General features: G+C 38.9%; 1 protein-coding gene across 2 annotated transcripts; it reads right to left on the bottom strand.

The window, feature by feature from the left end:
• Nucleotides 1-676: 676 nt before the first annotated feature.
• Nucleotides 677-26,728, bottom strand: FRRS1 (ferric chelate reductase 1). 2 transcript variants are annotated; one of them, XM_069022608.1, is made up of 19 exons: nt 26,652-26,728; nt 26,442-26,528; nt 25,590-25,745; nt 16,208-16,359; nt 13,452-13,647; nt 13,137-13,273; nt 12,424-12,518; nt 11,568-11,718; nt 10,538-10,717; nt 9,562-9,660; nt 8,883-9,030; nt 8,246-8,362; nt 7,331-7,446; nt 6,387-6,473; nt 5,371-5,468; nt 5,140-5,198; nt 4,262-4,405; nt 3,106-3,167; nt 677-3,004 (listed from the first exon to the last, which is right to left on the bottom strand). In XM_069022608.1, exons 4-19 carry the CDS (start codon nt 16,256-16,258, stop codon nt 2,912-2,914), a joined length of 1,833 nt encoding a protein of 610 aa, XP_068878709.1. In that variant the 5' UTR covers nt 16,259-16,359; nt 25,590-25,745; nt 26,442-26,528; nt 26,652-26,728; the 3' UTR covers nt 677-2,911. The 2 variants fall into 2 exon arrangements, with proteins under 2 accessions (XP_068878709.1, XP_068878707.1); XM_069022606.1 differs by lacking the exons at nt 25,590-25,745; nt 26,442-26,528; nt 26,652-26,728 and adding an exon at nt 17,098-17,511.
• Nucleotides 26,729-26,831: the final 103 nt, after the last annotated feature.

Here is a 26,831-nt window from a genome sequence, read left to right as displayed (position 1 = left end):
AAAAAAATGTAGCGCTCAGTGTCAGAAGGAGAAATTAAGTACACCTTCCCCTGGTTCTTTCTGAAGCCTGAAACATCAACTAGTGAAAAATTACTTCACGAGAAACAGAGTAGCAGTGACTTCCATTACATTGGAGTTGTGTGCGCCAATTAATTTTTGTTCAAAACATAGGCAAAGAACATGATTTCTACCTAAGCCAAGAGCAGATGACCAGTATTTGGAGGCTGCACCTAACAACTTAATTGAACCAGTAAACTACTTGTGAGACTGATCACAGATTTCTACCCATCACCTATTTTCCTGCCAATATCAAACACTTCCACAGATTTTTTTCGAAGGGGTATACCAAAAACCTTGGAAGACACTAGAATGCAATGCCACATTACTTCCTCTTATTAATCATGCAGGAAAAGGGCAGGGGTGGTGGTGTGAACAGAAAGGATGTAAAATTAGCCAGTCTTTCAATCAATTATGTTACAATACTGCACATAAGGGCTCCCGTAAGAAACTAGACAATATTGCAAGCACTGGGAAGAAAGAAGTTATCCAGAACAACTGACAATTTTGCCAATTTTAAAGTTGCATTACACGTGGAACAAGGAATTTTTTTTTCTTCTTGAGGAAAAGAAACTCCATTAAAATGTGTAACTATTTTAACATTCAATTTCAACAATAGTTTCTACAGGAAGGATTTAGATAGCTTTAATTTATAAAACAACATCTACAAAAAAACAGACAATCCATTTTGCTCCTAGGCAAGACTTTTCTAGTTTTCATTTGACAGCATTTTCACATTACTAAAAGGGACAAGAACTTTTATTGAGATATTTACATTCATCTTTTAAAACCCATGTTCATTGTCACATATAAATGAAAAAACCCTCAGTACAGCTATTGTATTACAGAAAGAATCCAGCATTAACCTTAATTTAAAAAGCCATCAATCATGCCTAGGTTGAGTGATTTTTCTTCTATAAACTCACAGCAGACAAAAGAGTCCCACAAAACTTTAGCAGTAGATGAGCCTGAGATTCCCAGGCTTTTGAGATCAGAGTTCTCAAAAAACCACCCACACCCACAATTGGCTCCATGCTTCTTGCCCTTCAGCCTGGGTCGTGACTCACTTCTTCATAGTCCCCTTTCCCAATCTGCACATGACTTTTTTAAGGGGGATGATTCAACTTAGGCTCACTTGCAGTCAGCTGCTGCTGACAAAGGGATTAATCCCAGCTCCATAAGCACCCTTATGGCTAAATCAGATACCTGAGCAGCCAAAAAGATCACTGACTACAAACAAACGTGTAGCTTCCTGAATATTACCTGTCCATGCAACAGGCACTATGGACTTGGGAAGGTGGAGGAAGACACAGAACCAGACAGCTTTAGTAACTGCAGAGAACCACCACCTGACCCACACCTACAAGTATTTTAGAGCTAGACATACTTGTAGAGATGTTGCTGTAAAAGTCTGTACCAAGTCAGGCCTCACTACTTACTATTCTATCCAATACTCCCAACACCTTAATTCCCAGCTAGCTTCGTAGTCCTAGCCTAAAAATATATGTTGAATTGTTACAACTAAAAATCGATACTTTTCAGTAAGAAAAATGAAGATGTGTGGGAGCAAGCTGTTCAGAGCCATAAAACACAACTGCAAAGCACCGTGACTGCACAGCATATTAAGGTTTCATTTCCAAAATGCCACTTCAAGAGCATCCTTCCATACCCAGGCAAACCATGAACCAAAAAAGTTAAGCAATACAGTGCCTTTCCAGTCTCTGTACCTGGTTCATATATTTGGAGAAATCTTTTGTTGACTAAAAGACTGCCCTCCAGTATTCTTTCAGAACAGAATTGTTAACAGAATTCTTATAGTTCTGTCTTCTAGATATGCCAGTTCAAAGGGCTCTCACTTAACACTAACAGAAGCTGCTTTTTATGAAGTCAACCTAGCTCCCAATTTACATTTTGCTCAATAGCACAAATACAACTGCAACATTCCAGAGCAAGTATTTTCACTTCCATTAAAGCATCAATTGGCATAAATTCATCTTATTCCAACAGTCAAGTAATTCAGAAGCCACAAGCAACCAAAGACAGTAAAACAGAAATCCATAAAAAGAGAAAGGTTCTTCCTGATTTAAGTTTTGCATAAGTTACAATAGGTTTTAATGCATTGATATTGAAAACACATTTTCTCTTCGTGGTTTAGAAGCACCAAGAGGGATGAGACAGAGCAGTATTTTGAGTGAGGCAAATGGCGGTTTTACTAAAGGACTGAAGTTCCTAAACTCCTATACTTGCTGTGTAAGTACACTGCTCTTAGAGCAGACAGTGGTTTTGGCATTTTACTTTTATCTATTTAGCTCATGCATCAACCTGCATTTGTGACAATTTTTCACTAAGTTTTGTGGTTTGTCTGGTTGGGTGTTTCTTTATGCACAAAACTATCAAGAGCAGGAAGTAGGCCTATCACATATCATTAGAACACAGTAAAGTGGATGGATTGATCCAGATCAGTCATATCTTACCAGTTCCCCCAATAATACTCACAAAAGGTTTAGGTAACTGTCTACCAAAATAACATTTGCAACACACCTTCTCAGTCTTCTTTTAACCCATAAGCTTCAATCAAATTAACTAGTGTGCTTAAAAAAACCAGAGATTTCATTCCTTACTCAGGCAAAGGTTCCCATTAAAAGTCCCATCAGAAGACAGCTTTTGTAGGACCACAGGATTCCTCTCTAGATTTGAATTCCAGATCTCCCTAACACTGACTGTGACATGCACGTGCTGTTATTCTTCAATTACATCTTCAGGGACACGTTGAGAAAAAAGTTGTAATAAAAAGTATTCCTTGTAGATTTTTCAACTGCACAGTATTTCATCACAAAATTCTCAAATACTTATTTCATACTTGGTTGATTGCTATCAGGAAGGCAACAAGGAATACTATATTTCCACAGACATAGATGGTTAACACAATCTGTTTAAACAGACAACCCTGCAAGAAAAGAGAAAGAAAAGTCATCAGTCAGTCTTTTTATTGATTTAAACAAAGAATCATCTGATTTCACAGCAGTTAGTTACCAAATTGTGACTCACCTCTGCTTCTGCAGATGTGAGTGACTGCAGTATCTGTACTCTGTCATCCTCTATCACTTCAACTGTTCGTGGGAAGAAAAACAGAAGTCAAGTCTGCCCTTAAGAGGAAGGGGGGTTTCATTTTCATACTGCAGAAGTCTTGATCCTGTGACTAAGTCTCACACAGCATCAAACCTGAAAAGGACTTGGAAGCCTCATCTGACATTTCATGACCTGTTACTATCACACTCACAGCACAAATGAAAAATTATTCTGGAGCTGACCTACAAAAAGTAAATTCTGGACATTGAAGTCAGAAAAAAAATTGTCTCTTTTGCTAGATTGAATAATCAAAACATTGAGTTTTGAGCTAACACCTTTTCCTTTTACATTTTAACATAACTGGATTTAATTAAGTATTATTTTCATTAGCTAACATAAGAACACTCATTGTCCAAAAACTTCAGGGTAATTCCCCTATTTCTCGGAAGTAATTACTGCAGTTAAATTTAAATTCACATCCTTTATAATCACTCCTTCACATGCCATCTTACACAGACTCTTAATTAACCACTCTTCAATTCTGCAGATGCCTCATCTCAGCCTTAGACACAGGTCATTCACATGTGCACAGTCACCTCCTCCCTATGACACCAGCCACTGGAGCTAACAATTTCCAATGAAGTTACTACCCATCTCTTCACTAGACATATTGGAGTCAGGATTTCACATTCTGTCCCTTGGTCAGTCAAAATGGCAAGCATTCAAGCTTGCCCCTGAAATAACAGCAATTTGACAACAATTAAATGCAGATTACATCTGCATGAGTTAACCTGGACTTAACATACCCAACTGGGATCAAAATTATGGCCAAAAATAAGAGATTCTCAGAAAATACTTACACATTTCAGTCTGCACATTTCAGTCCCCCATGAACTATGGTTTGAGAAATGAGAAGCTACTATTTTAAATGGCACAAACCCCACTTTTCTAGAACACTTTTGTCTTGAAAACTGGTTTACTTCCATATTAATTTGTCTATAGAAGATAGTACACTACTACTCAAGAGTTACTCCCTTTCAGCTTCCAAGTTAGAGGCCAAACAACATCTCCTGAAATTCTGAAGGTTTTATGCTCAGCAAGCAAGGCAACAATGGGAGTTTTGGTGGGTTTGTACCTTTACGAACGAGACAGTAGCTGTGTATTTCCAGAAGAACATCAGTACCAACATGCCAAGCCACAAAGCCAATCATTGTATAGGTGTCCCATGGGTCTGGCAGGTCAAGTGCTGGCAGATCCATTCCCAAGAACATGGTTACCACTAGTCAGTAAAAACAAGATAAAAAACCAGTAAGAATGTTGTGCCAGTATACTTTAAAAATGCTCTCAAAGCTTTTGTAAATAGATTTCACATGTATTAACTAAAACTGCTTGAGGAATGAGGTTAAAGGAGTTCATACAGCAGAAAGTTGTTGAGGGTTTTCGGGGGGGCGATAGGGGGTTGTTCTGTAGTGTGAGGGCCGAGACAGGAAGAAAAGGAAAAGGCCAAGATGTTTTTTTCAACCTGCTTATTGCCCTATCACATTCCAGCCACATAAACACTAGCATTTGTGACTACCAACAAGACCAGTCACCACAGTATTAGTGCTTAAGGTTCCTTTGGAAGCTTGCCTCTATTAATAGAATTAAACCCAGCTTCTGGGTCTATAAGTGAAATTCCTGTCTCCCATTAAATAACATTGAACTATGCTACTGTAAGAACACTATTCTCGTATCTTCCAGGACAAAAAAAAAATTCTGAAGATAAGAACAGGTCCTCATTACAGAGTTATTTCAGATTTATCAGTAATTCCTTCGGTTTTAAAGTTACTTTTTCTCTAAGTTGCATCCAATTGCCCCTTAAAACTCACACAAAAGATGGCCAACAAGGAAAAGGACCTTCAGACATGCCTGGACTGGATATCCATAGATGTTTTAGATGAACAACAGCCCAGACAAAGGACAAAGCTCCTTTAAATCAGTTAAATGAGAGTTACAATTATTACTCCTACTCACCAGCTAATATTCTAGCTGTTGTACCAGTACTCCAGTGAAACCAGTTAAACAATTGCCTCCTACAAAACAATGAAACACATTTTATTGATTACATAGCTGGGGGAAGGGGGCAGAAGTCAAAGAGTATTTTTGCTTACTTTCAAGTTGTAAAAACTTTCCATTGTAAAAAGAACTTTTAAAGTAACAGTCACATGTAATTCCCGTGGCTGTAACTCGATCAGTCAGTTGTACCTTGGCGCGTGACGAGATGGTCTGAAACCTGCCATAAGCGGTTGAAAGATTGCCAAGGCCATCACAGCACAGCCAAGATAAGGATGAAAACCTGCTTGCTAAACAGAGGACATTTTTCTTTAATATAATATCTATATAAACACGGAGAAAAGATACCAAAAAGTTGCAAATTTTATGTATTATTATATTAGTAAGTTACAGTGGAGCAGCACCAGCAGAGGCAACAGGACACAATAAGCTGCCCTGCAGCCAGATGGAGATTGTTTGCCTTGGTAGCAGACACACTGGTATGTCTGCTCAAGGTTTGTCCCACCTTTTTCCTGTATTGAGAAATTCTACCAGCTGAAGAGCAGACTAATATGACTACAGAAGCCATAGTCCAAGCTCTCCAGCCTCAATCCTGTGTCTTCAGGATAGGCCTACTTTATAACTCATCCCAGCACTGGTCTTCTCTCTCACCCGAAAACATTTTATTTGATTTCCCTAGTTCACACCTGTAACTCTATTCTCCCACCTTGAATTCAGATAGTCTCTAGACTTTCCAATTTTTTATGTCACCTTGCATCAGAGTACAGGTGACAGCAATATGTATACAATCTCTATCTAGTTACTGCTCCAGACTAAGCTTATCACTGGATGCAGTCACATCTGAGTTCACAAAAACTTATTCCAGCACGTTTACCATGCTAATGTCAGCCATTACATCCTTACTGTCCCCTTCATATTCTCTAAAGAAACAGTAAGACCAAAACCGTACATAAAGAAACTGTGATTAAGGAATTTATCTGGGGGAAAGAGGAAGGAAGGAAAACACTTAAATTTTTCAGCTGTAGTTTAAAAGAGACAACATTCCTCTTCTGTGTTGGTAGGATTTGAAATCAGCCTAGTTAAGAACAGCTTTCACAGAAATTTGCTTACAAATAGTTGTAACATGTTAGTTGTCCGTGGACCTCCTCACTCATTTAGTCCCACCTTTACCTTTGAGTTAACAAAGAAGACAAAAAGTACACACTTACTTGGCTCCAACCCCCTCGGTATACAAAAGGCAACACAAAAGAAATGCTTGTAAGCATGACTGTGGTCAGCATAAGCATACGATGCACCTAGAAAAGGTAAGTTTGCTTTTAGAAACTCTACAGCTTTCTTAATACATCATTAAAAGACATTAAACAGACCTCCAGTTAAAAGATATACTTAGTGCTTGTGGGATATGCCCAGCCCTTGCCCTGGAGGGATCTCTACTGAGACAAGAGATTTCGCAATTGCCCAGCAGGACTCCCTGAAGGGGCAGCCACTTCTTGGGTCATGGCGAGGAAAAGTGGACCCACAATCCTTTGAGAGACACTATGCAGATCTTTCTGTAACCCACTGGTCTGTCCCAGACCCTCTGTAACCCATTGGTCCCCTGCTGATCCCCTGTATCCTTATAAAAGGGAGCCCCCTGGCTCTGTGGGGGAGAGAGCTCGTCCCTGGCTTTCCCCTTCGCCGGAGGGGACCAACAATAAAGCTACCTCTGTGCGGAACCAGCCACACGGGCCTTCTCGTCTCTCTCTGGTCTGGTTTGGCCTGGAGGCTGCCCTGCAGAGCTGAGCTGGAATCACGAGCTGATAATCACTAAAGAGCTGATAGCCTCTGCAAGGGCCCCTCTGCCAGCAGCTGAGGGAAGACACTGGGCCTCAGGAAGGCGATTCCTTTCGGGACCATCTCTCCGGACCGGTCACCTCTTCCTGGGTCAGAGCCACGGACCCCACCACCAGCTGTAATAGTGCCCACTTTAGACTTTACTTTTACTAGTAAAGTAGGTGAACTTCTGATTTTTAATTGTTCCAATTTTATAAGATTACATGGTAAGATGTAAATCATACCATGTTTAGTCTATTTCTTCAATCTAGTAGGTTTATAATTCTGCTTGCAATAATGATAGAAAATACAGCTGGAGATAAGTGGAGATTTTGCCCACCTGAAACCACAATTCCTTTCCAAATAGGAATGAATGAGACCAGACAGGTTTGAAGAATCGTGCAACAATAACACCAATACTAACTGTGGTAATCCAAGCAACAAACATCAGTGCTCCTGAAAATAGAAAAAATAAATACATAAGAAGTGCAACAAGGTAAATAATAGGTAACTTAAGTGCACATGAATACAACTTCAAAAACTATATAACAGTTTAGTCCATATGCACATGGTCAGAATTTACCTATGATTAAAAACCTATCACCTGGTTCAGGCTACAGCTTTACACCTTTATCTTGCTAGGGGACAGAAACACCCACAAAAAAGATAAACATACTTTGCCCACACAGCACAACAGAGCAGCTCTGCCTACTGCACATTTCATACATGCTAATACACTTTGTACATACTGGTGAGAGAAGCCATCATTCTATCACCAACTCCGACATCAAAGGATGAAAGATGACATTGCTACAATCTGTGTGACAAAGAATGAGTGACAGTTCTGTCATGGACCTGCATTAAAGTCCAGTAGTGTGGGAGAAAAAATAACCATTAACTTCAGTGTCTCCAGACTGCCAGTTGAGTGGTTTCTCATTTTAAATAGAACTAAACCAAAAATGCAACTAGAACAACTTGAAATAGAAAGAGATAGAGATAAACGAGTCATAATTATAAATTTAAGGGAAAAGGCAAGTGCAGGTTCATTGTCCTGGGCAAAAAGAATCTTACAACACTGTTCTCAAAATGAAAAATTATTAGTAGCTTCCCTCTGCCACCAGAGTATCAGATCTTGCTAGCCAACAGAATACACAACGTGAATGCCAGACAGTCAAGAGGGAATACCTATTCTGCAATAACTCTGCAGTCTCAGCAAGTCTAGAACTGGGACACAAAACTAGGAACTGCAGCTTACCATGAGCCTTGATAAGTCGTGGGGACCGGGAACCTCCGATATCCTGAGGAAGACCTGTGACGTTGTACAGTCCATCGGTGACCAGGGGCTGACGACGATGTTTGTGTATTAGTCCACCTGAGCAGAGACACAAACTGTTTTATTTCCTGCTTATGAAAGCCACTGCACTTGTAAGTGTGCCCATTCATGAATGCAAGCCCTGTTGTGACAGCTGAGCATAATCATACAAGCTAACACATATAGTGGAAAGAACCTAACATCATCTAAGCTATCCTGCACACTTAATGCACAAAACCCAACTCATTCAGCTATGGGAAATACCATACTCCACTACATGCACAAGACATGAAGAATAAGTCCCTTTGATGTTAGTCTCCATTTAAAAGATGTAGCCAGTTCTCAAGAAGGTATCAGTTCCTCTCATCAAGTGAGCACACAACACATATGAGTAAATTTGCAATAACTTCCCCAAGCAAACCCATGATCCAGAGAAGCAGTAAGGTGACTGAATTAAAGGCCTCAAACTTGGAAACCTTAGTTCAGACACCAATTCTCAGCTAAGCCACGTCTTACAGAAGGGTTAGCAACTCATTTAGAGCTGTTGTAAGAAAAGCAACCATACATAAGTCAAGCTTACCTTCACTAGCTTCCCCATCTGCCAGAAAGATGTAGTAACTGGTATCCAGATTAAATCTCCCTTTATAAGCAGGGAGACGAATACGCCTTCTGAAAGAACATTGAAGAACACCATCCGCAAGCCTCCATGACACATCTTCAAGGGCATTCTGTAAAACAGGAGACATTTAACACCCAGTGTTTTCAGATTGCCACAGTAATTGGCTTAAAAGTAAGCCTGCAAAAGACAAGAGTGTCATTGATGTACAAAGAAAGAATGTGAATAATCCAGGGAAGGGGGATCCGTTCTAAATTGGTATACAAGAGGCATGTCTGTAAGTCAACATAGCAACATACAGGTTGAACTTATTATCACTAATTTTTACAGCTCAAAAGATTAAACAATCTTTAACCCAGGATATATCAGTTACAACTGCAGTTCTAACAAAGGGACAGACTAATAATGGGCACAAAGTTTCTAAATGGAATAAGCTCCCACCATGTGACTATCTTTACATATGAAATTTAGACTTCCAAAGTTAACATTTACTAGGAAGTAAGAGCCCAACCAATCTCACCTTCGAGAATTATGGATCCACCTTAGTATTTACACCTGCTGTGCAAAATAAAAGCACAAAACAGCAGCAGATCTTGCTTCAAAGCTCCATCTGTGAAAGCGTCTGAGCTGTTTTCAAACATACCTCTAAATCCAAGAGAGGATAACTTCGCTCCTTCAGATGGGCAGTGCTTACGTGAATGCGGTGATCCTCATTAACACACAGATATGCATCATCACCACCCTGCAGAGTTGAAAAGAAAAACATCTATAGCTCAATAAAAAAACACCACTGGCAGTCTCCAAATGGTCTTTGATTTAATATAGGCAGCAAGACCTGAGAGGTTTCTGTAGTTATCAAGCTGTTATTTCCCATCTTTCAAACACATCAGCATTATTACTGAGAAACCACATTAAGTCAAAGAGATGACACACAGAAACACGCATTATGATTCACACTCCCCTCCAGAGTAACAACCACATTATCAGAAGTTCCTTTAATTATTTAGAATTTTAATAAATTAACTAGACAAGACAGAGAAGACGTTGAAGCTCTTTAAAAATCCACTTCAGTTACACGATTTTTTTCCTCCACAGCTGTAAAAAAAGTGTTGTTAAGAACCAAGCATTCCTGCACTAGGGATATGAATATAAACAGCATTTCCTTTGTGCAACAAGTAGCATATGGATTATGAATTTGTCAACAGCATCATCCCTTTGCTTTAACATAAGTTAGAAAGAAGTATCTGTAAACATTTTTAAGACTGTTTGTATCGGAGTAACATTCCAGGATCAAATGCAAATGGTTTTCAGAATAACAACTCAGCTTCTGAGAGGTAAGATTTTTTTGGATGGATAAATAAAGATTGATCTAACCAGGAATTTCAGTCAGACAGGCTGAATTCTACCATAAGAGAGATCCATAGGGAAATTCTACTGCAATTATTCAGTCCTGAGCTAAAAGTGAATATCCACCTATAAGGAACAACTTGTGTTTTAGCACTATGGGAGAGTCACGCTTTGTGTGACATCTGACAGTATTTCCATTTTCCATATGCATTTCCATTCAAACTTTACTAACATCACAAGAGCAACTACAGAAAACAAAATAGAACACTCACCATCCACTGGTCATGGGACAATGCAAATGCTAAATATCCTTCACCTGGACCACTCATTTCAATAAAAACTGAACTCTCCTCTTGTCGGAAGGAGAGAAAAAAACAGGAAGCACTTCCAGGATCACAATTTGAAGGGTTCCTAATGCAGAACTTTATACTTCCACAACCTGATGCACTAAACTAGACAAGCAAAGAAACAAATTGTGAGCAACGAGAGTTTCTATTCTCCCTCCCTTTCCACCCATGGTAGAAAAAAGCATACAAGGAACAACAATGCCATCTATGTCTACACACCAATCTCTTAAACCATGTCTACAATTACCCTAGGACTACTAAGTAAAATGGTGATGAATTCCAAGCTATATTTGAGTTGAATTTTCATTTTAAAGACATTACAATAGAATAAATTTGAAAAGTCAGTAAGTACTTCAGAAAAAACTTCCTTCGGTTTAATATTTAATAATATTTTATTATATAATAATAATATATATAATAATTTAATAATATCAGCTGTAAGTTGAGGAAGAAAAGAAGGGTGCTCCAGCTCTGTGTTTACTTTTTAAAGTAGAAACTTCACTGATACACATTGAGAAAATTGATTATAAGTCACAGTTATCCTGGATCAAATAGCAACGCTTGGTCAATCCATTCAAAACTCAGAAGTCAGTAACACAGATGAACTCGAAGAAAGCTCCTGAGCCTGCAGTTCCTAAATAGGAAGTTATTAGCCAAGACCAGAGTAAGTCTTTTCCCACCTCTCATGACAAGTATGCATAATATCTTCTGGTCATTAATTTCTAAATGTTCTGTTAATCTTCTGACATATGTGCAGCATGAGAACATTTAACCCTGAGAAGTTCAGGCAACTCAACTAAAACAGGAGGGCAGCTGCCATGTTCTCAGTCTTAGATATCAGTTACTCATCCATCATCTCTCCTTTCCTGTTAATAGGCTGTAGCAATGTCATCTCATTAAATTCCATCCATCACAAGCATTAAAGATAGCCTGATTTAGGTTTATCATTACTTACTGGCTTTGATATGTAGGAAACTGGATATGAAGTTGACATAGCCTCTGATGTTGCATGCAAAGGTGGTGTTGGGGACAGCACATCAGTCTGAGAAACAATGGGACCTGGAATCTTTACCCAGAAAATCCTGTATTTCTTCACAACTGTGGCTCTTAAAAAACACAACATATACAGAGTCATTACTGTATACATTTATAATTGACCACTACTTTAAAAAGGAAAAAAAAGGAAAAAATTCTATAGCTCACACAAACTATTTGTAAAACCCTCGTCATTATGGAGACATCTACATTTTAGGGATTGAAGTAGGAAAATACTTTACATCTCAGTAGAAAAAGAATTTTAAAACATAATACCACATGCTGCAGTGGATAAGAAATATTCGTGTATATGGCATAGATTTGAACTTCAGAGAAGAGTTGCACTGCTTTTATCCTGTAGTTCACAAAAAGCTAGTAGTGTAACAGGAGGGTATACATATCATTTGGTTAAATATAAGCAAAGAAAAATATTCTTAATACTGTATACTACAGGTATGACAAGTGAGAAGTTAACTTCTTAAAGAGTAAAAGAAACCTCTTTACTCTTAAAGAGTAAAGAAACTTCAGTCTCCAAATCCCCTTATATTCTCCCTGAAAGAAAAAGAAAAATAGTAAAGAAAAACCATCGCCTTCAAGCTCTCCCTAAAAACAAGGGTCTACATTAATGCAGACTCTGCAGCAAGCAAGGGGTGTTGACTTTTCAGGCCATTGGACCCAAGGACTTTTCAGTGCTGGACAGTATTTGACAAAGACAATGGTACAGGCTTACCTTGTCTGCATTTTAATAAACTAGAATTGATACTAGGTTTACTTACAGAAACTGTACATGTTTTGGAGCATCTCCAGGAGCAATCCAATAAACTTTTATGTCTTTCTTCTTTGATTTACTTGTGTGACTGACAGCTGAATTCTGGAAACACACACATATCAAGAGTTACACAGTGGATATGCATTTTGTTAGTAAACACAGCAGAGGCTGCAACTAAATCCTGAAGAGACACTGCACTGTTACACTGCACAACTGCCTTTTCCCCAGTCAGTCATGATCAGCTCAGGTGAAGTGTAGCACTGCAACTTCCACATACTGACAAACTCCAAGGCTAAAAGGAACAACTTTCAATCTGGAAGACTCCAGCAATGAGATAGAGGTCCCTGCAGCATTTATGCAGAAATAGTGAGGTTTTCTTAGTAAGATAATGTTCCATTTTTTGACAATAAGAGGATGAAGAGACTCCTCCTTTTAATATTAGGAATACACAATGTTCATTGGGTACAAGTAAAAGTTATGCTACAAATGCTGCATCTTCCTGCAGCAGCCACCAGCCTTCTGTCACCAGGACAGTTTAAACAGCTCATAAGAATAGTCCAGAGCTGCAGTGAGTCCCGCCTCTGGGCTCTGAGTTGGACCAATTTCCCAGGAGACTCAATGAACTCGAACCGATTACATAGATTAGCTCTGTCCTATTACAGACATAGTCTGTACAAGCCCCTCAGAGGCCTTGCCCCATTTTAAGGCACTGGGCTCTACCTTGGTCCGACCACATGTCAGCAGCTGAGAATGTCTCCGGTCAGCTAACAAAAAAGAGCCAACTGCAGGGCTATCCAGGTGTTCTGCATCCCGGGCTTGGATGAAAAAGCCTTCAAAATCTGGTCCAGACAGATGAACTGAAGCAAGAAGAAAAATAAAAGGAAGTTTAGCTCTATTCCAGAAGAAGAAGGGAATATTTCAACAATGACTACCAGATGCTCATTTTACAAGTACTGAATGATGCTTAATGGATTACCTATACAAGATTCAATTGCTTAGATAAATACAGTTTAGAAAACTGAGGAAAGACATTACCTTCTATGCTGTCCCCTGGTTTAAATTCAGTCCCATTCACTGTAATGGTGTGCTCAGGTGACAGTTGAGGAGAGCTACCATGACAGGGTACCATGCTAGTGCAGGCTTCTCTTACTTTTCCGTTTGGATAGCCACCCACAGATGCAGAGAGGCAAACATACATCCAAACAGCAACAGCAAAACCAGGCAGCTCCATCTGTATAAAATAAGATTTACAGGCAATTAGATACAATAAATACTTACATTACAGGTCACCATTCGTCTTTAGAAATCAATTGAATGCCTAAAAACAAAACCACGTTTAAAAAAAGCATTCACGAGAAGACACCATTCCCAGCTGCTGAACAACTTCTGCTTCTGATAACTGCCAGACATTGCAAGAATGTTCAGATACCATATTTCAGGCCATCTACAGGTTGTTGATGGATCCCTCTATACACTGGGCGGATTATTTCCCTCCATGCATTTTGACAGCATTTTTAAAATGTCTTTTACCTATCCCTCTGCAGAAAAAAAATAAATTCAAGTTCCTTAAACATCTGCACAGGACAGATAGATCTTAAAACATGCTTCACAGATATATAAAGGTTGAAAGCATTGAGGAACCACACAGCTACTCTCTAGCCCACTGATTAATCATAGCTTCAAATTTTGCAGCATTATAGACTGCCTTTTGTTTCCACAACCCGTGTCTATTTCTTCACATATGACAAATAATTCCCCAGTAACAAGTTCTTCTTTATGCAAGGAAACTAAAGTTGCCAAATGTCAGAAAAAAATTATGTACATGCAAGAGTGAATTTGGTATGAAGATTTAGACAAAAATATGTATGTCTGTTGCAGACAAGAACAAGACTTCTCCTTTGAACTCTTCCTTTTGGATACTGGACCTCTAGACAATTAGTCAAACAATGGGTTGATTGTCACACTCTTGTCAAGGGAACAGTATGCATGAAAGACATGGGGTAGTAGGATGACAGATCCTCAGACAGTTGTATGAACCCCTAATCTCAGCTTTCATCATACAATGTTTTGCCCTGCCACAATACTGTTTTCATAAAAGCTGTGGCAATTGTTTTGCTACTCTATACTCTGTAAGCTATGCAGAGCTTACAGCTGTATTGTGGTTTACAGAACACCTTAGCCAACAAAACAAAGAGCTTCCATGTCCAAAAGGCCAGGAGAACAGAGATAAACTTCCTTTCAATCCTTAGGCACAAGAAGAAAATTATCAGCTCTGGTGGAACATAGACCAGGCAAGTAGGTCTGCCTTCTGGAAGGGCCATGCCCGTTTTGCAGCAACTGATAAGAAGTATCAGGTTATGAAGTTCCCTGACAGCACGGATGGACATGAAGATAAGAAAAACACAGAGCATTTTCAGACTGAACTCTTGATACTTAAAAAGCAGTCAAAAGAAGACAAGGCACATCATTTGCCTTACACAATAGGAGCCATCAACTTGAACTCTTCCAAAGTTCTATACATTCAGTGCTAAAAATCCACAATTTCCAAGGCAATGCTATATTTGTACTTCAGTGTAAGGGCTCCTCAGAAACTTTACAACAATAAATAGAAGAAAATCAGAGGCAAGAGTGTGTTGAACAGTTAGGTTTCAAGAACTAGAAAATAAAAAACCAAACGCTCAACTCCTCCCAAATATTCAAGATAACATTATGATCGTATCTTTAACTGCTAGTTGAAGTATTTCCTTCTAGTTTCAATACTTCTCCAAACTTTTAAAGGTTTACATCAAAATGATTTTATCCATAAGCTAAAGAAGCCTATAAAAAGCTAAAAATTAAGGCTCAGTACAATTACATGTACCAGAGAAATTCTCAAAACAAGAAGAGATAAGGCTGCATATCACAGAGACAAGGAAAAGAGTAGGGTAGTATTCTGCTTTAAGTAGAAGAGGATGTGGTAGGGATGTAAAATGAAACAAGAAATATTCTTTGTCAGATTCAACTGACTCAAAAGCTGGCAGAAGAAAAAGATTAAGCAGAGATTAATAAAATTAAAAAAAAAGAAATCTGAAAAATATTTGGATAAACAGAGTGCAGTAAGTTACTTCTTCTGGTGTTGAAAATAATTCCTACAGTCCCTGCAGGTATCAACAGCTAAGAAAGCCCTGATAGCCTAATAGCTCATGAGCACAATGCTCACACTCCAACTCAGGACCTCTTCACAGAAATTATCTTCCTTCAGCTGTTTAACTTCATTAGCTGCATAGTGTGAACTCTAAAACTAACTTCAGAGAGGAAGAAGAGACGAGATAATAGGCAAAGCAAACATACTGTCAGTTCAAAGGTACAAAAACTACCATAGACAGAAATTTTCTCCTGAGCACCATCAGACAACGGCAAGCAGAAGAGGAAAGAGCCACCTGAAGGGGAATAAGCTATATTAATATAAGGGGTTTATGACACTTTCCTTTAGAAATATACAGGGAAAGCAGTCTTGCTGTTGAAGAGTCACCCTCCCTCTGAATTCATAAAAAGAGCTTGGGTTGACCTCTTCTGCTTCATTAAAGGAGGTCATAGCACATCGGCTGGATTGAGAAAGGACAGAAAAAAAAGTAGTGTTCACATTCATAATAATCCCTTACATTTAAAATACAGACACACACACACACTTCCCATGCACACAAGACAACAAAACATACAACCTCAGCATCTTGTTCTTTCTAGGAAAGAGAATTTCAAGGGCTTATGTGTTTCAAAATTATTTTTATAACCATTTGAGTGTAGGTACTTACCTTACAGGCAGTCCTCCCGTTACAGTGACAAAGTCTGAGTAAAACTGCCATTGGCTCTCTGCTTGTAGTAAAACAACTTATATTACTTTGTAATCCCTTTTATTTGGTTTGCATCCAACTGTATTAACCTTTACTGTATCCAGGAAGCTTGTCTGAAAAAAGGAACAACACACACACAAAAAATAGTAAGGTTTATAAGAGCATCGTTACTTCAGGCATGTATTTTACACAGCTTTCCTACACTTCAGCTGAAATGCATGAAGCCATCATGAAACACTGACCCTGCAGCTTCCTTGGCATTGTCAGACATTTACTTCCCCAGACCTCAAGGAGTTTCATTCTAAGTAAGTATTTAATTATCTTCTGGTGCAATTAAGGGCAGGGGGAATCTACAACCAATTTTTGATACCTTTTTCCTCCACATCTCAGTTGACACAAATTTGCAGCATGATTTTAAAGCTCATTATGCATTTACTTCCTATCAAAGCAACACTTTATTTTAAAAGAAGATGAAATAATCTTTAAAATATGGTAACTTTTGTCTTTTTTCCATATAGCTCACCAAGACTGAACAGGAGGCAAGGATTTTGCCATTCAGTTGTTTACTATAATTATTTTACATGGGCAGCTGCTCTGCATTTAATCTTTAAGGCCCCAACCTTGCAAATTTTTCTCTATATGAAGAACCCAAAGTTGGAGACTGACCTAAGAAGACACAGTTTGTTATCCCAACAAGTAAATTCAACTACAGCATGAGCACATTTACTGTCACCGTTATCATAGGCCATCTCCTATGCATGCCAATGAAGAAACTAATATCCTCATAACAAGAAGCAAAAAAGATGCCAGAGGAACTTGGTTGGCATGGCTTCTACATAAAATAAGCTTACCTTTATTCATTAAGGCACGCAGGTTTAGGAGTTTTCTCTAAAGAAATTCAGATCTTGCAGGAGAGGCAGCAGCTACAAGGTGCTTTAAAAACGCCACAAGACTTTCCTTTGCTTCGTAACTGCAGTATATGTTCTATTAAGCAAATACAGTTTCCAAAAAAGCTTGCAAATATCCACACTCTGAGCACTCACTGGCGTGAAATTAACCAAAGCACTCTGGAGCTACAGCAGCTCCTCAGCCCCGCACGCCCTCGCTCCAGGGAGCCCCACTCTCCTCTCCGCCACCGCTACAGCGGAAAAGGGCGAGGGGAAAGGTGCGGCTGGAGCAGCCGGCCCCTTCCTCTGCTCGAGCCTCCCCCGTGGCCGCGGCGCTTTTCTGGCTGCGGGGGCGGCCCGCACACGGTGCCCGAGGGGCGCGGGAGGGCCCGGGGCGGGGCGGGGCGCGGAGCCGCGCCCGGGGAGCCGCGAACCGGAGCGCTGCAAACGCTCCGTGTGCCCGCCCGGGGTGCTGCCCACAGGGAACCCCCGGAACCGCGCCCTGGAACCGCGCCCTGGAAGGTGTTAGGACGCGTAATTGCTTTGCAGTCTCCCAACACTGGAGGTCTGGATGGCCGTCCTGGTTTAACAACTAGAGTTTTACTGAGAGGTTGTCCTTGTCGAAGCTTGTAGAGCTCATTGGCGGTGCTATTCGTGCGCCGAAAGGTGGTCACATATACAGGCTTGCAAAATCAGGCCTTTCTTATCGAGAAAGCAAATAAGTACTGGCTGTAACTGGGGCTTTGCTGGCAGAAACTGCAATTGCTTACACAGCCTTCTCCGACTTCTGTATTGTTTAAATCCAAGTTCTCAATTGCTCACAAAGAGGCACAAAAAGACAATTACTTAAAAATCCAAGGGGAATTTAGCCCTCCACAGCATAGAATTATTGCGTTTGTGTTAAAAAACACCTTGACTGGAGAGCTGTAGTAATTCAGTTGCTTACTAGCAGTTCTGAGCAGTTCTAGAGATCTTAGTACTATTAATTTGGTAATATTTTCTTAAAAGAACTATCTACTAAAACATAGCAGACTAGGAAATGCTCTGTTACTGTTCACTGTTTTCTCAGTTTCTATAAAAGCAGCATTGATCTTAGAGGTACCCTGTAATAACATTAAAAAATACCTTTAACATGAAAAACAGTGAGGGATTATTTTGCCTAATCAGAAAAATGATTTGACTATTACACTTGTATTATCTTGCTCATGGGAGTCACTGGGAAGCTGAGATCTCAGTGTATGAAGAAACATAATGCATAAGCAATAGCTTAAAGTTAAATATAGCTATTTCCCCCTAGCCAGGGGAAAAAAAAGTAATTCTGTTTACAACTACATTCATAAAGCTCCCATATATGAAAGAGTTTGATAAAATTGCAGGCCTAAGTACATACATGCTTTATGTGCTTGTGTGTTTCTAATACAGATACCTTATTAATATGACAAATAATAACATAAATACATTCACAGTAAGAAAACTGGTGACCAGAGGGACCAATATTCTTGACAATATTTAGGTTCATAACTTTCACAGAGTATAGTGGAAATAATATACAAATATTTTAAGATATTATTTTAGGGTCTTGGCTCACTGACAGAATGAGGTCTATATGTCTGAAACATAATAAATACAAGTATATATGGAAGTAATTTCCTCCTTGAGACCAACAAGGAGGGAGAAAAATGCAAGTTACAATTCTGTTGGAAATGGTAATCAGAGTTTAAGATGAAAAAATCATTTATCTGTGAAAAGCAAAGGGGTAAGGGAGGGAATACCGTTTTGCTTATCAGTGTATAGCTTCTCTTATTTCAAAAGATGTTAGCTATTGCTAAAGAGCTTTAAAGCAAGAAAACCAGGAAAACACCAAGAGAACCAGCCAAAAACATCCCAACTCTGTAACTACTTACTACAAATACCCATACTACTTCTGCACGGGCAATCCTCAACCTGTCTGGAAGGGCTCTTTTCAAACATACCAGTCTCCTTAAAAAAATAAAATCAATAGTTCTGCAGCCTTAATGATAATGTTTCTATGAAAGGGTACTGCATGCTAATTTGCTAAGTGTCACATCCAGTATAAAGTAAATAGAATGCATTAGGTTATATGAACTAAAAAAGTCCACAGCTGCATCTTCCTTGTCGTGTACTGCAACTGTTGTTAGTGTTCATAATAACTCTGTATTTATTACAAAGCAGATGTTCTAGCTTAATCAAATGAGATAGAGACATAGAGGGCTGGGGGGTGGGGTTGAATATTCCTTCAAGCCTGAAGAGAGATGAAACTCTGTAACCTACTATTGACCTGTGTCAGAGGATGAGGATGTCAAGTGGCAAATGAATGACACATCTAACATGAAAAGAAGCTGATGACTCTGTTTGCATAGTTTATTATAGGGACTTAAGGAAGTTAGTGAAAGCTTGTTATTTTGAAAGCAACAGGAATTTTGTAGAGGAGACTTCATTCCAAGTATATAAAGGGGAATTTCTCTTGCTTAAGAACCGAGAAAACTATTTAGTAAATATATATAATTTTGGAAATTAACTACTGTGCAGTCCAAGGTTTATACTGATAGCTCTTCTATTTTTTAAGCCCAAAGCTATATGGAAAACAATAAGCCATTGAAGCTAGATCTGAAGAGAACTCATGTTACTATATGATTGCTTCTAATCAACTTTCCTCTTAGGTATTAAGCTAACTATTCAGCAAAATGGTGGCATTTTAGAAGGTCAGGCCTTGCTCAAGTTTCATACATATGTGCATTGGGCTCTATGCTACTGACAAGGTTATCACAATAAAACATCACTTGAGTTCCAATTGAGTGAAGTGCAAAAAGGCTGCATCCCTACCAGATTGTTTTGATGATGGATAATTTGGATCACAGAATTTTTGCTACTAGTGTTACCTATTTTGAAATACTGATGTGCTTGAAAAAGTGCATTTGGATTTGGCTAAATGCATGCTGGATACTAGGCTTTCTCTGAAGATAACAGTCCTGGCACCAATATTTACTCACCTCTCTCTTGCCTAAACTACACATAAGAGACTACGCATTTCAAGATTTTTCAAGCCTTCAGCATTTTTCAAAATTTTCAGCATTACTCTCTTAGTTAAAGATGTATTAGGGAATTAATAACAATATTGTTATCTCAGATATGAAGAATTCTTCCTACCAAACCAATTTGTATGATTGGGGGGCAGGGGGGACAGTCCTCCCAAAAAGAGGGGAATGTTGAGTCATTGAAAAAATCCTGACCATCTAAAAGGAAATAAATGATGATAAAGTCACTATATAGGATGAGATATTTTTCTCCATAATTAATAATTTCTTTTCCCTTAAGCTCTGGCACTGTTTCATACTTACCTGTTTTACCAACTTACTGTTAATTTACAAACTAGATTAAACTATTCCCCTTGTGTTCAGAAATTTCCTTCTACTGTATGCATTTTTTTGGTTCTTGTTTCTCTTTACTAATCACATTAATTTTGATTTTTTTTTTTAATGTCATACATAAAATCCAGACTTGGAATCGTATTTATACGAAAATACTTGTTTACCTAGAGGTAAAACGCATTTTACAGTTTTCAGTCAATGACTGTAAGAAGCCGCCTGGTGGCAGTAACTAATCAGTCAAATAAGGTTTGCCAGTCGACTGGACAGAAACCTGCTTCGGTTTTTTAATCTCTACTGTGACACCACAGCTGAACTACCCCCACCATAGCTTTCTACCAAAATACGTATCCACTTAAATAGATTTTTTTTTAATTACTTCCTTGCTTCTCTGAAAGGAAATAATTAAGATTGGTTCCCTGATATCAGTTTGAGACAGGTCTGTATAGGTGTTAGGATAAAATGACACACAACCTGTCACTTTTCTGAGAGTCTCCACTTATGCAGTGCACAACACAAATAAATTGATTAAGGACTTCAGTAAAATCATTTCACCTAGTTCGAGTGATGTGCTTTATCTGATGCACACTATCAAGTTTTATCTGATAGAAGTACTGCATTATTAACTTTATTGAGTTTTCTATATTTTCTGACCATTGCTGTGATGCTTTTTTAAATTATTAATTTTATTTTATCAGCAAGATGTGATAAGTTTCTATTGTTCTGCTTTACAGGGAGCAAAGAGCTTTCTGGCAAAGGCATTGACCTGTAAGTGCTTCAGTTTAAGGCACTTTAGACCTGATTACAGAATTCATAATGTGAAGCTAAGATTGAAGCTAACTGAATCTTGTACAATGCTCTCTCACACACCAGTTTCTTTGCCAGCCAATCTCAATTCCATCTTCCCTCCCCAGCTTTTTTCCTCTGCCCTTTCACTTGGATTAGGAACTAATTTTCCTACCCTTTTTCATCTCAGAAATCCTTTCACAGACAACCCATTTCCATTTCTCCACCTTTTCTCAGCAGCTCCTAATTTAACTCCTTCATGGCTTCCAAATGCATTCTTTGTGCAGACCCAGTATGTCTGTGGGTTTTGCAGCTGCTCTGAGCTCAAGCACAAGCAGTTCTGCTGGAGGGATGATGGACGCACAGCACTGTTAGTTGTAGCAACACTCTAGTTAGTACATGCCCAGTGCCCGTGTGGGGAAACCATGTGGTGAAGTTTGAGTATGCTCCATGGGAAGGGCTGCGGGGATTTTAGCTCTTACTTTAGCAAGTCTCACCTAAATGTTTGCAGAGACTTTCAGAAGCTAATGAACTGGTCAGACCATAACACAGCTGGTAGAAGACATATCCAGCATTGTGAGCTGTGAGAAGAATAAGGGAGAGAAGATACTTTCATACCAGTTTTCAAGTTCTGTAAGCAGCAATCCTCAACTGTTGAGCACAGGGGAGTATCAAGCAAGGTGTAAAGGGACCCAGTCCAGACATACTATGGAAAGCTGCCTCCTGCAGAGTCAGGTTAGTACCTAGTCACTGTGGAAGCCAGTACCTCCAAGAAGTTCCAAATTTTCTCAGAAGCAAAATATCCAAGCTGTGCTACTGTATGAGACACTAATTCCTCCAGCTGAAATGGAGAGCCAGTTCTTTGTGCGGGGATAGGACACTCAAAAAAACTGGACAGCAGCAGTAGTTTGTCCCAAAATAAAGCAGTAATTCCTAGGTCCTGGGTGTTCACATAGGAACCACTGCCCAGTTATGGGCAAACTACTTCTCATCAGTAATCCTAAACTTAAATTCGTGGATAACCAAAAGACCTGATGATATCAGTAGGACAAACACTAAGGACTTTTAGCTTCTGGTAGCAGCATTTGGAAATGGTTCAACTGTAAATGTTGAAGAAGGTGCTCTGATTGCTGTACAGCAAAAGATTCGCCAGTCTGAACTCCAGCTTCATAGCTGGAAACCCTAGTGCAAACCACTCTTGTGTCATCTTCCCTGTTCTTGCTGCTCATGTTTAATACCTTTTAAAACAAATGCTTGCTGTCGTTATACATTTGGTGAAATATTCTCCTTCTGCAACATATTACACCATGTTAGCCTGTTTAAATTACCCTGGCTTGAATTCTGCCTGCACTGAAAGATTACAGAGTAGGGCTACAGTCCCCAATATTAGGTTCCAGATAACTTCAGGTAATTACTTCTTTGCCTAAAAATCAGATTTCTAGAACAGAAAAGCACAATCTATTGTTTACTATTTGAACTTAAAGAGCTATCTAGATAAGATTTAAGGATTATTATTTTAATGGGCCAGGAAAATATTCATGGTATTCTCAGCATAGTTTGATATATCAGGAAGGAACATCATAAAGGAGATGGAGTGTGCAAGAGACACTCTGAATATTTATTTTTGAGGAGGAAATATAAAACTGAAAGAGTAGATCTGTTCGATAAGACATTGTTACAGTTCCTTTAGGAATAGATCCTCTGAATCTTAAATCTCAGCATATCTCACTACTGTTAAATGGAACAATTCACAGGAAGATAAAAGTGCTGGTAGTGGTTCAGCACACTGGTATGATACAACAAAACAACAAAAATTGGCCCAGTAGATGTGAATTAAATTTACACTTAACTAAGTTAAATGGTACAAAAATATAATTCAGATACTTAGTTTTGTTTGCCAAGTCACCACGTTTGCAGATTACTGGTATCAAATTAATGTGATGCTGTTAGCTAAAGCACAGTCAAATGTATCTTAAGCACTTACATGGAAAGCTACCTTTAACAACATTTTATGTGCACCTCTTTAAAGACATTTGCATTGAATTTTACAGTTTTCTATTAAAAATTAAACTCTATTGAAAATTAACTTTCTGTGGATGTTAGAGCATTGATTGTTTGAGGCCACACAGTAAAAGAATAGCCAAACTGGAATTAAAAACAAACCAAAAATGTTTCTGCAATCCAAAAGTTCATGATGATACCAGGTTAATCTTTGAAAGGTCAAATCAACACTGCCTTGCAGGAAAGGCCAGTAAGGACAAATTAAATAGGTTACTGGTCCTAGCCTCTCCATCTCATATGATTTCTGACTTAAATAGACATTTTTATTCCAGCCTATCATTTATTCACTGCCTATCAGGCTATTTCTGTTTAGACATTTAGAAGAGATTGTTGAAAAAAAAAAATTATAGGTGATTAGGTCAATGTTTTCACTAATGTTTTCACTCAATACTGGATTCTAATGTCCAAGAACATATACAAATTTCTGCTGAGCACACAACTGTCTAAGAATAGCACTTGTTTTCAGTCACTGCATAGCAAAGATCTAACTCAGAAAAGACCGCAGTTTAATCAAACTGCAGAGATATGGTTTTAAAGAAAAGGAGCTTTCTTTCAAGTTTGCATTTCTGGTTGAGAAGTCCCCATTCGAAAACAAAAGCTAGACAGAAGACTCAATATCTCTTAAACTTCCTATTGTTTGAACAGTAACACGGTGTTAATTTGTGAATTTACAGGGCATGAGTGTGGAGCATTGAGAAAAAATGTACTCACTTTAAATTTTATAAAGTCTCATATTTCCTGTACACAGGCCAAAGGAATCTGCTTTTCATTTTAGTTAGATGTGCAGTTAAGTTCTCTCTGTGCTAGTTGGCTTTTACTGTTGTTATTGGGAACTATTTTTCTGTTATTAAAAATAAAAAATGAGTGCCACCATGTAAGTACTATAAGTTCCCCCACTTTACAGGCATAACCTTTAAAACAGGCATAAGCAATATGACATTAGTAAGATGTGACACTTAGTGAAAAGCTCCCCAAAGTGTATTGACACCATTACTAGGATAAGTGTTCTGTAACACTGTGTTGCAAAACAGGAGGCAAGAAAGGAGGACCACTTAGGAAGGTGTATGTAAAAGGACTGAAGAATTCTGGTCTGAGTACATTTGAAAATGCTGCAAAATTATTTCCTGATAATTAACATTGATATGGTATGTATTCTTATTTTGAAATAACTATTGATCATTTCCTGCTGTGGTATATCATAATCACACACAGAGAAACTGCAAACTGAAGATAAAATGGCACTGTGAAAACCACCCCTTAGATGCCAGAGTAGCAAATGCACAGTTGGTGTTGGCTGTGTCCTAGCCAAAAGTGCAATGCTCAAAGGTAGCACTTGTGCATTCATGTTTTGCTGGTGTGTTTTCAATATGGAGAAAAACTGCTCAATTTACATGTGCCAAATGAAGAGAGACCCAAAGTCTGTAAGGGATGGGCCAGCATAAGAGATTATGCCAATGGAGAAAGGATTAGAGGTCTGCTCTCTTTCCTGATTACACTTCATCAAGAGACCTGCAACATTCATTATCTTTGAAACAGTATTTTTTTATATGGAATTGAAGGCCAATGAAATGATATTGTTTCAATTATTAAGTGATTTCACAGTAGCTAGGAAACTTTTTTGCTGTGTTGTAAATCAAGTCCTTAATTTACACTCTTCACATCTGGTTTAGCTACAGAAACAAATGGTCAAAATAACTGCCTCGGGATTGGTTTCCTAATGATTTTTGTCCAAGACACCAAAAAAATCATTTTTCATAAACCTGGGTACATTTCAAAATCTGTCTCTATGCCTAGTATACAGGAGATGTGCCAGTGCAAACCTAGTAATTAGGGTAGGGTGAGTTTCCATATGGAGTAAGGGAATCAAAAGAGCCACATTTTAAAACTTGGTAGCAGGAGAGAAATAGCCTTCAATAATACCCTTTTGGTTCTTCTCTTGCTTTTCACAAGGTATTCAACATGCACTTCAGGAAAACTATTTTTGCAAAGGACTTGGTTACATAGGCATTATTTGCTCTCCCTCTGTCAGAGCTGTTCTCTGTGTAAGCAGCTCATGAGACTTCTAAATGCCAGCCCATTTGCAGTATGTGACAGGACAACAGCAAGCCTGGAGGAAAGGACACTTGTGCAAGGCTCTGTGGCAGATCAACTGCAGTCACTTCAAGCTACTGAAGCTTGCTGAGGATCCTAGAAAAGAAGATGGTCCAGATCTCTTTTAATTACCTCCATTGGTTTTGTTCCTATGACTTCCATAACTGTTGAAGTTTCTTGTATTTCCCATTCCTGTGTTGTATCATCTTCTTTTCTGGGACACATCCAATTCAGAGGAAACAGCCAGCATGCCAAGAGAGCCAGGATTCTGCTAGGTGCAAGTCTGTCCTGTACACAAACACAGGCCAGCAAGCTGAGTGAAGAATAAGGGGGCTAAAAAAGACAAGGACAATGGGAGAATTCTACTGGGCACTCAGGAGATATCCATGTGAAATAACTCAGATTGTAAGTGTTACATCTGAATCATATCTGAATGAGCCTCAATGAGGTGAATCTTAAGGGAACTGCACTCATGTGGCTGGAGGGAGGGGGTCCTTTTTCCTCCTTTCTGTCTAGGGACCCTAATATTGTCAAGGGCATACAAGCTGACATATTCACTTACACCAACATGAAAACCTTTCACAACAATACCAAAAAGCATTAACTGTAATGAGGAACAAACAGATTTCTGGAAATTTTCAGAGGGAGGAGCAGGTGAAAGAGAAAATAAAGGAAAAATAGCTACAAAATTATAAAAAAAACTTCAGTTTGAAAAGGGTAGAAGTGTTTCCATGAATATCAAAGGTCTTTGGACTTTCCCTAAATGCACTGTAATTAGATGAACACCCTGCAGTAAAACACACTTATAAGGGTATGCCTGGGATGGCTGCAAGTAAATGGTTAAGTCTAGATTGTTTTGCAGATTCCTTCCAATTCCACAAAATATACCACATTTGAGAAGAAGAAAGAAAAAACAAACTCAGTGACTGTAAATTGAGAAGCACTTTTTTTTAACGTATTTCTAGGCAATAAAAATAGACTGACCTTCCAAAGCTGCAAGGCTGACCTTTACACTGGGGTGCAGTTAATGACTTCGGCGGTGAGGGGCCTGGAGCAACTGTCCCAGGTGTTCTGCAATACAAAGCAATGGTAAGGGCTGTCTGGTGTCAGCAGTTCGGATGACAGTATGCTGCAAAACAAGAGGAGTGTGGGGGGTTGTTCTGGTGTTTGGGATTTTTTAAAAAACCATGCTACCTCCTGGTCAAAGACAGATCCACGGAGTTTGTAGTCTTGTCCACACACTATATATAGCACTTAAACCCTGGCTGACATCATGTTTTTTCAGCAGCGCAGCCTATCAGGATGGAGCCGGCTGCCCGGCGCCGGGAGCTGGCCCTGAGGCAGCGGGGCGGCAACGCTGAGGGAACTCGGCGG

This window comes from Aphelocoma coerulescens, chromosome 8 (genome assembly GCF_041296385.1).
Source record: "Aphelocoma coerulescens isolate FSJ_1873_10779 chromosome 8, UR_Acoe_1.0, whole genome shotgun sequence".
NCBI lineage: Eukaryota > Metazoa > Chordata > Aves > Passeriformes > Corvidae > Aphelocoma > Aphelocoma coerulescens.
The sequence above is the reverse complement of the archived record's forward strand: the minus strand, read 5'-3'. Positions and strand labels throughout refer to the sequence as shown.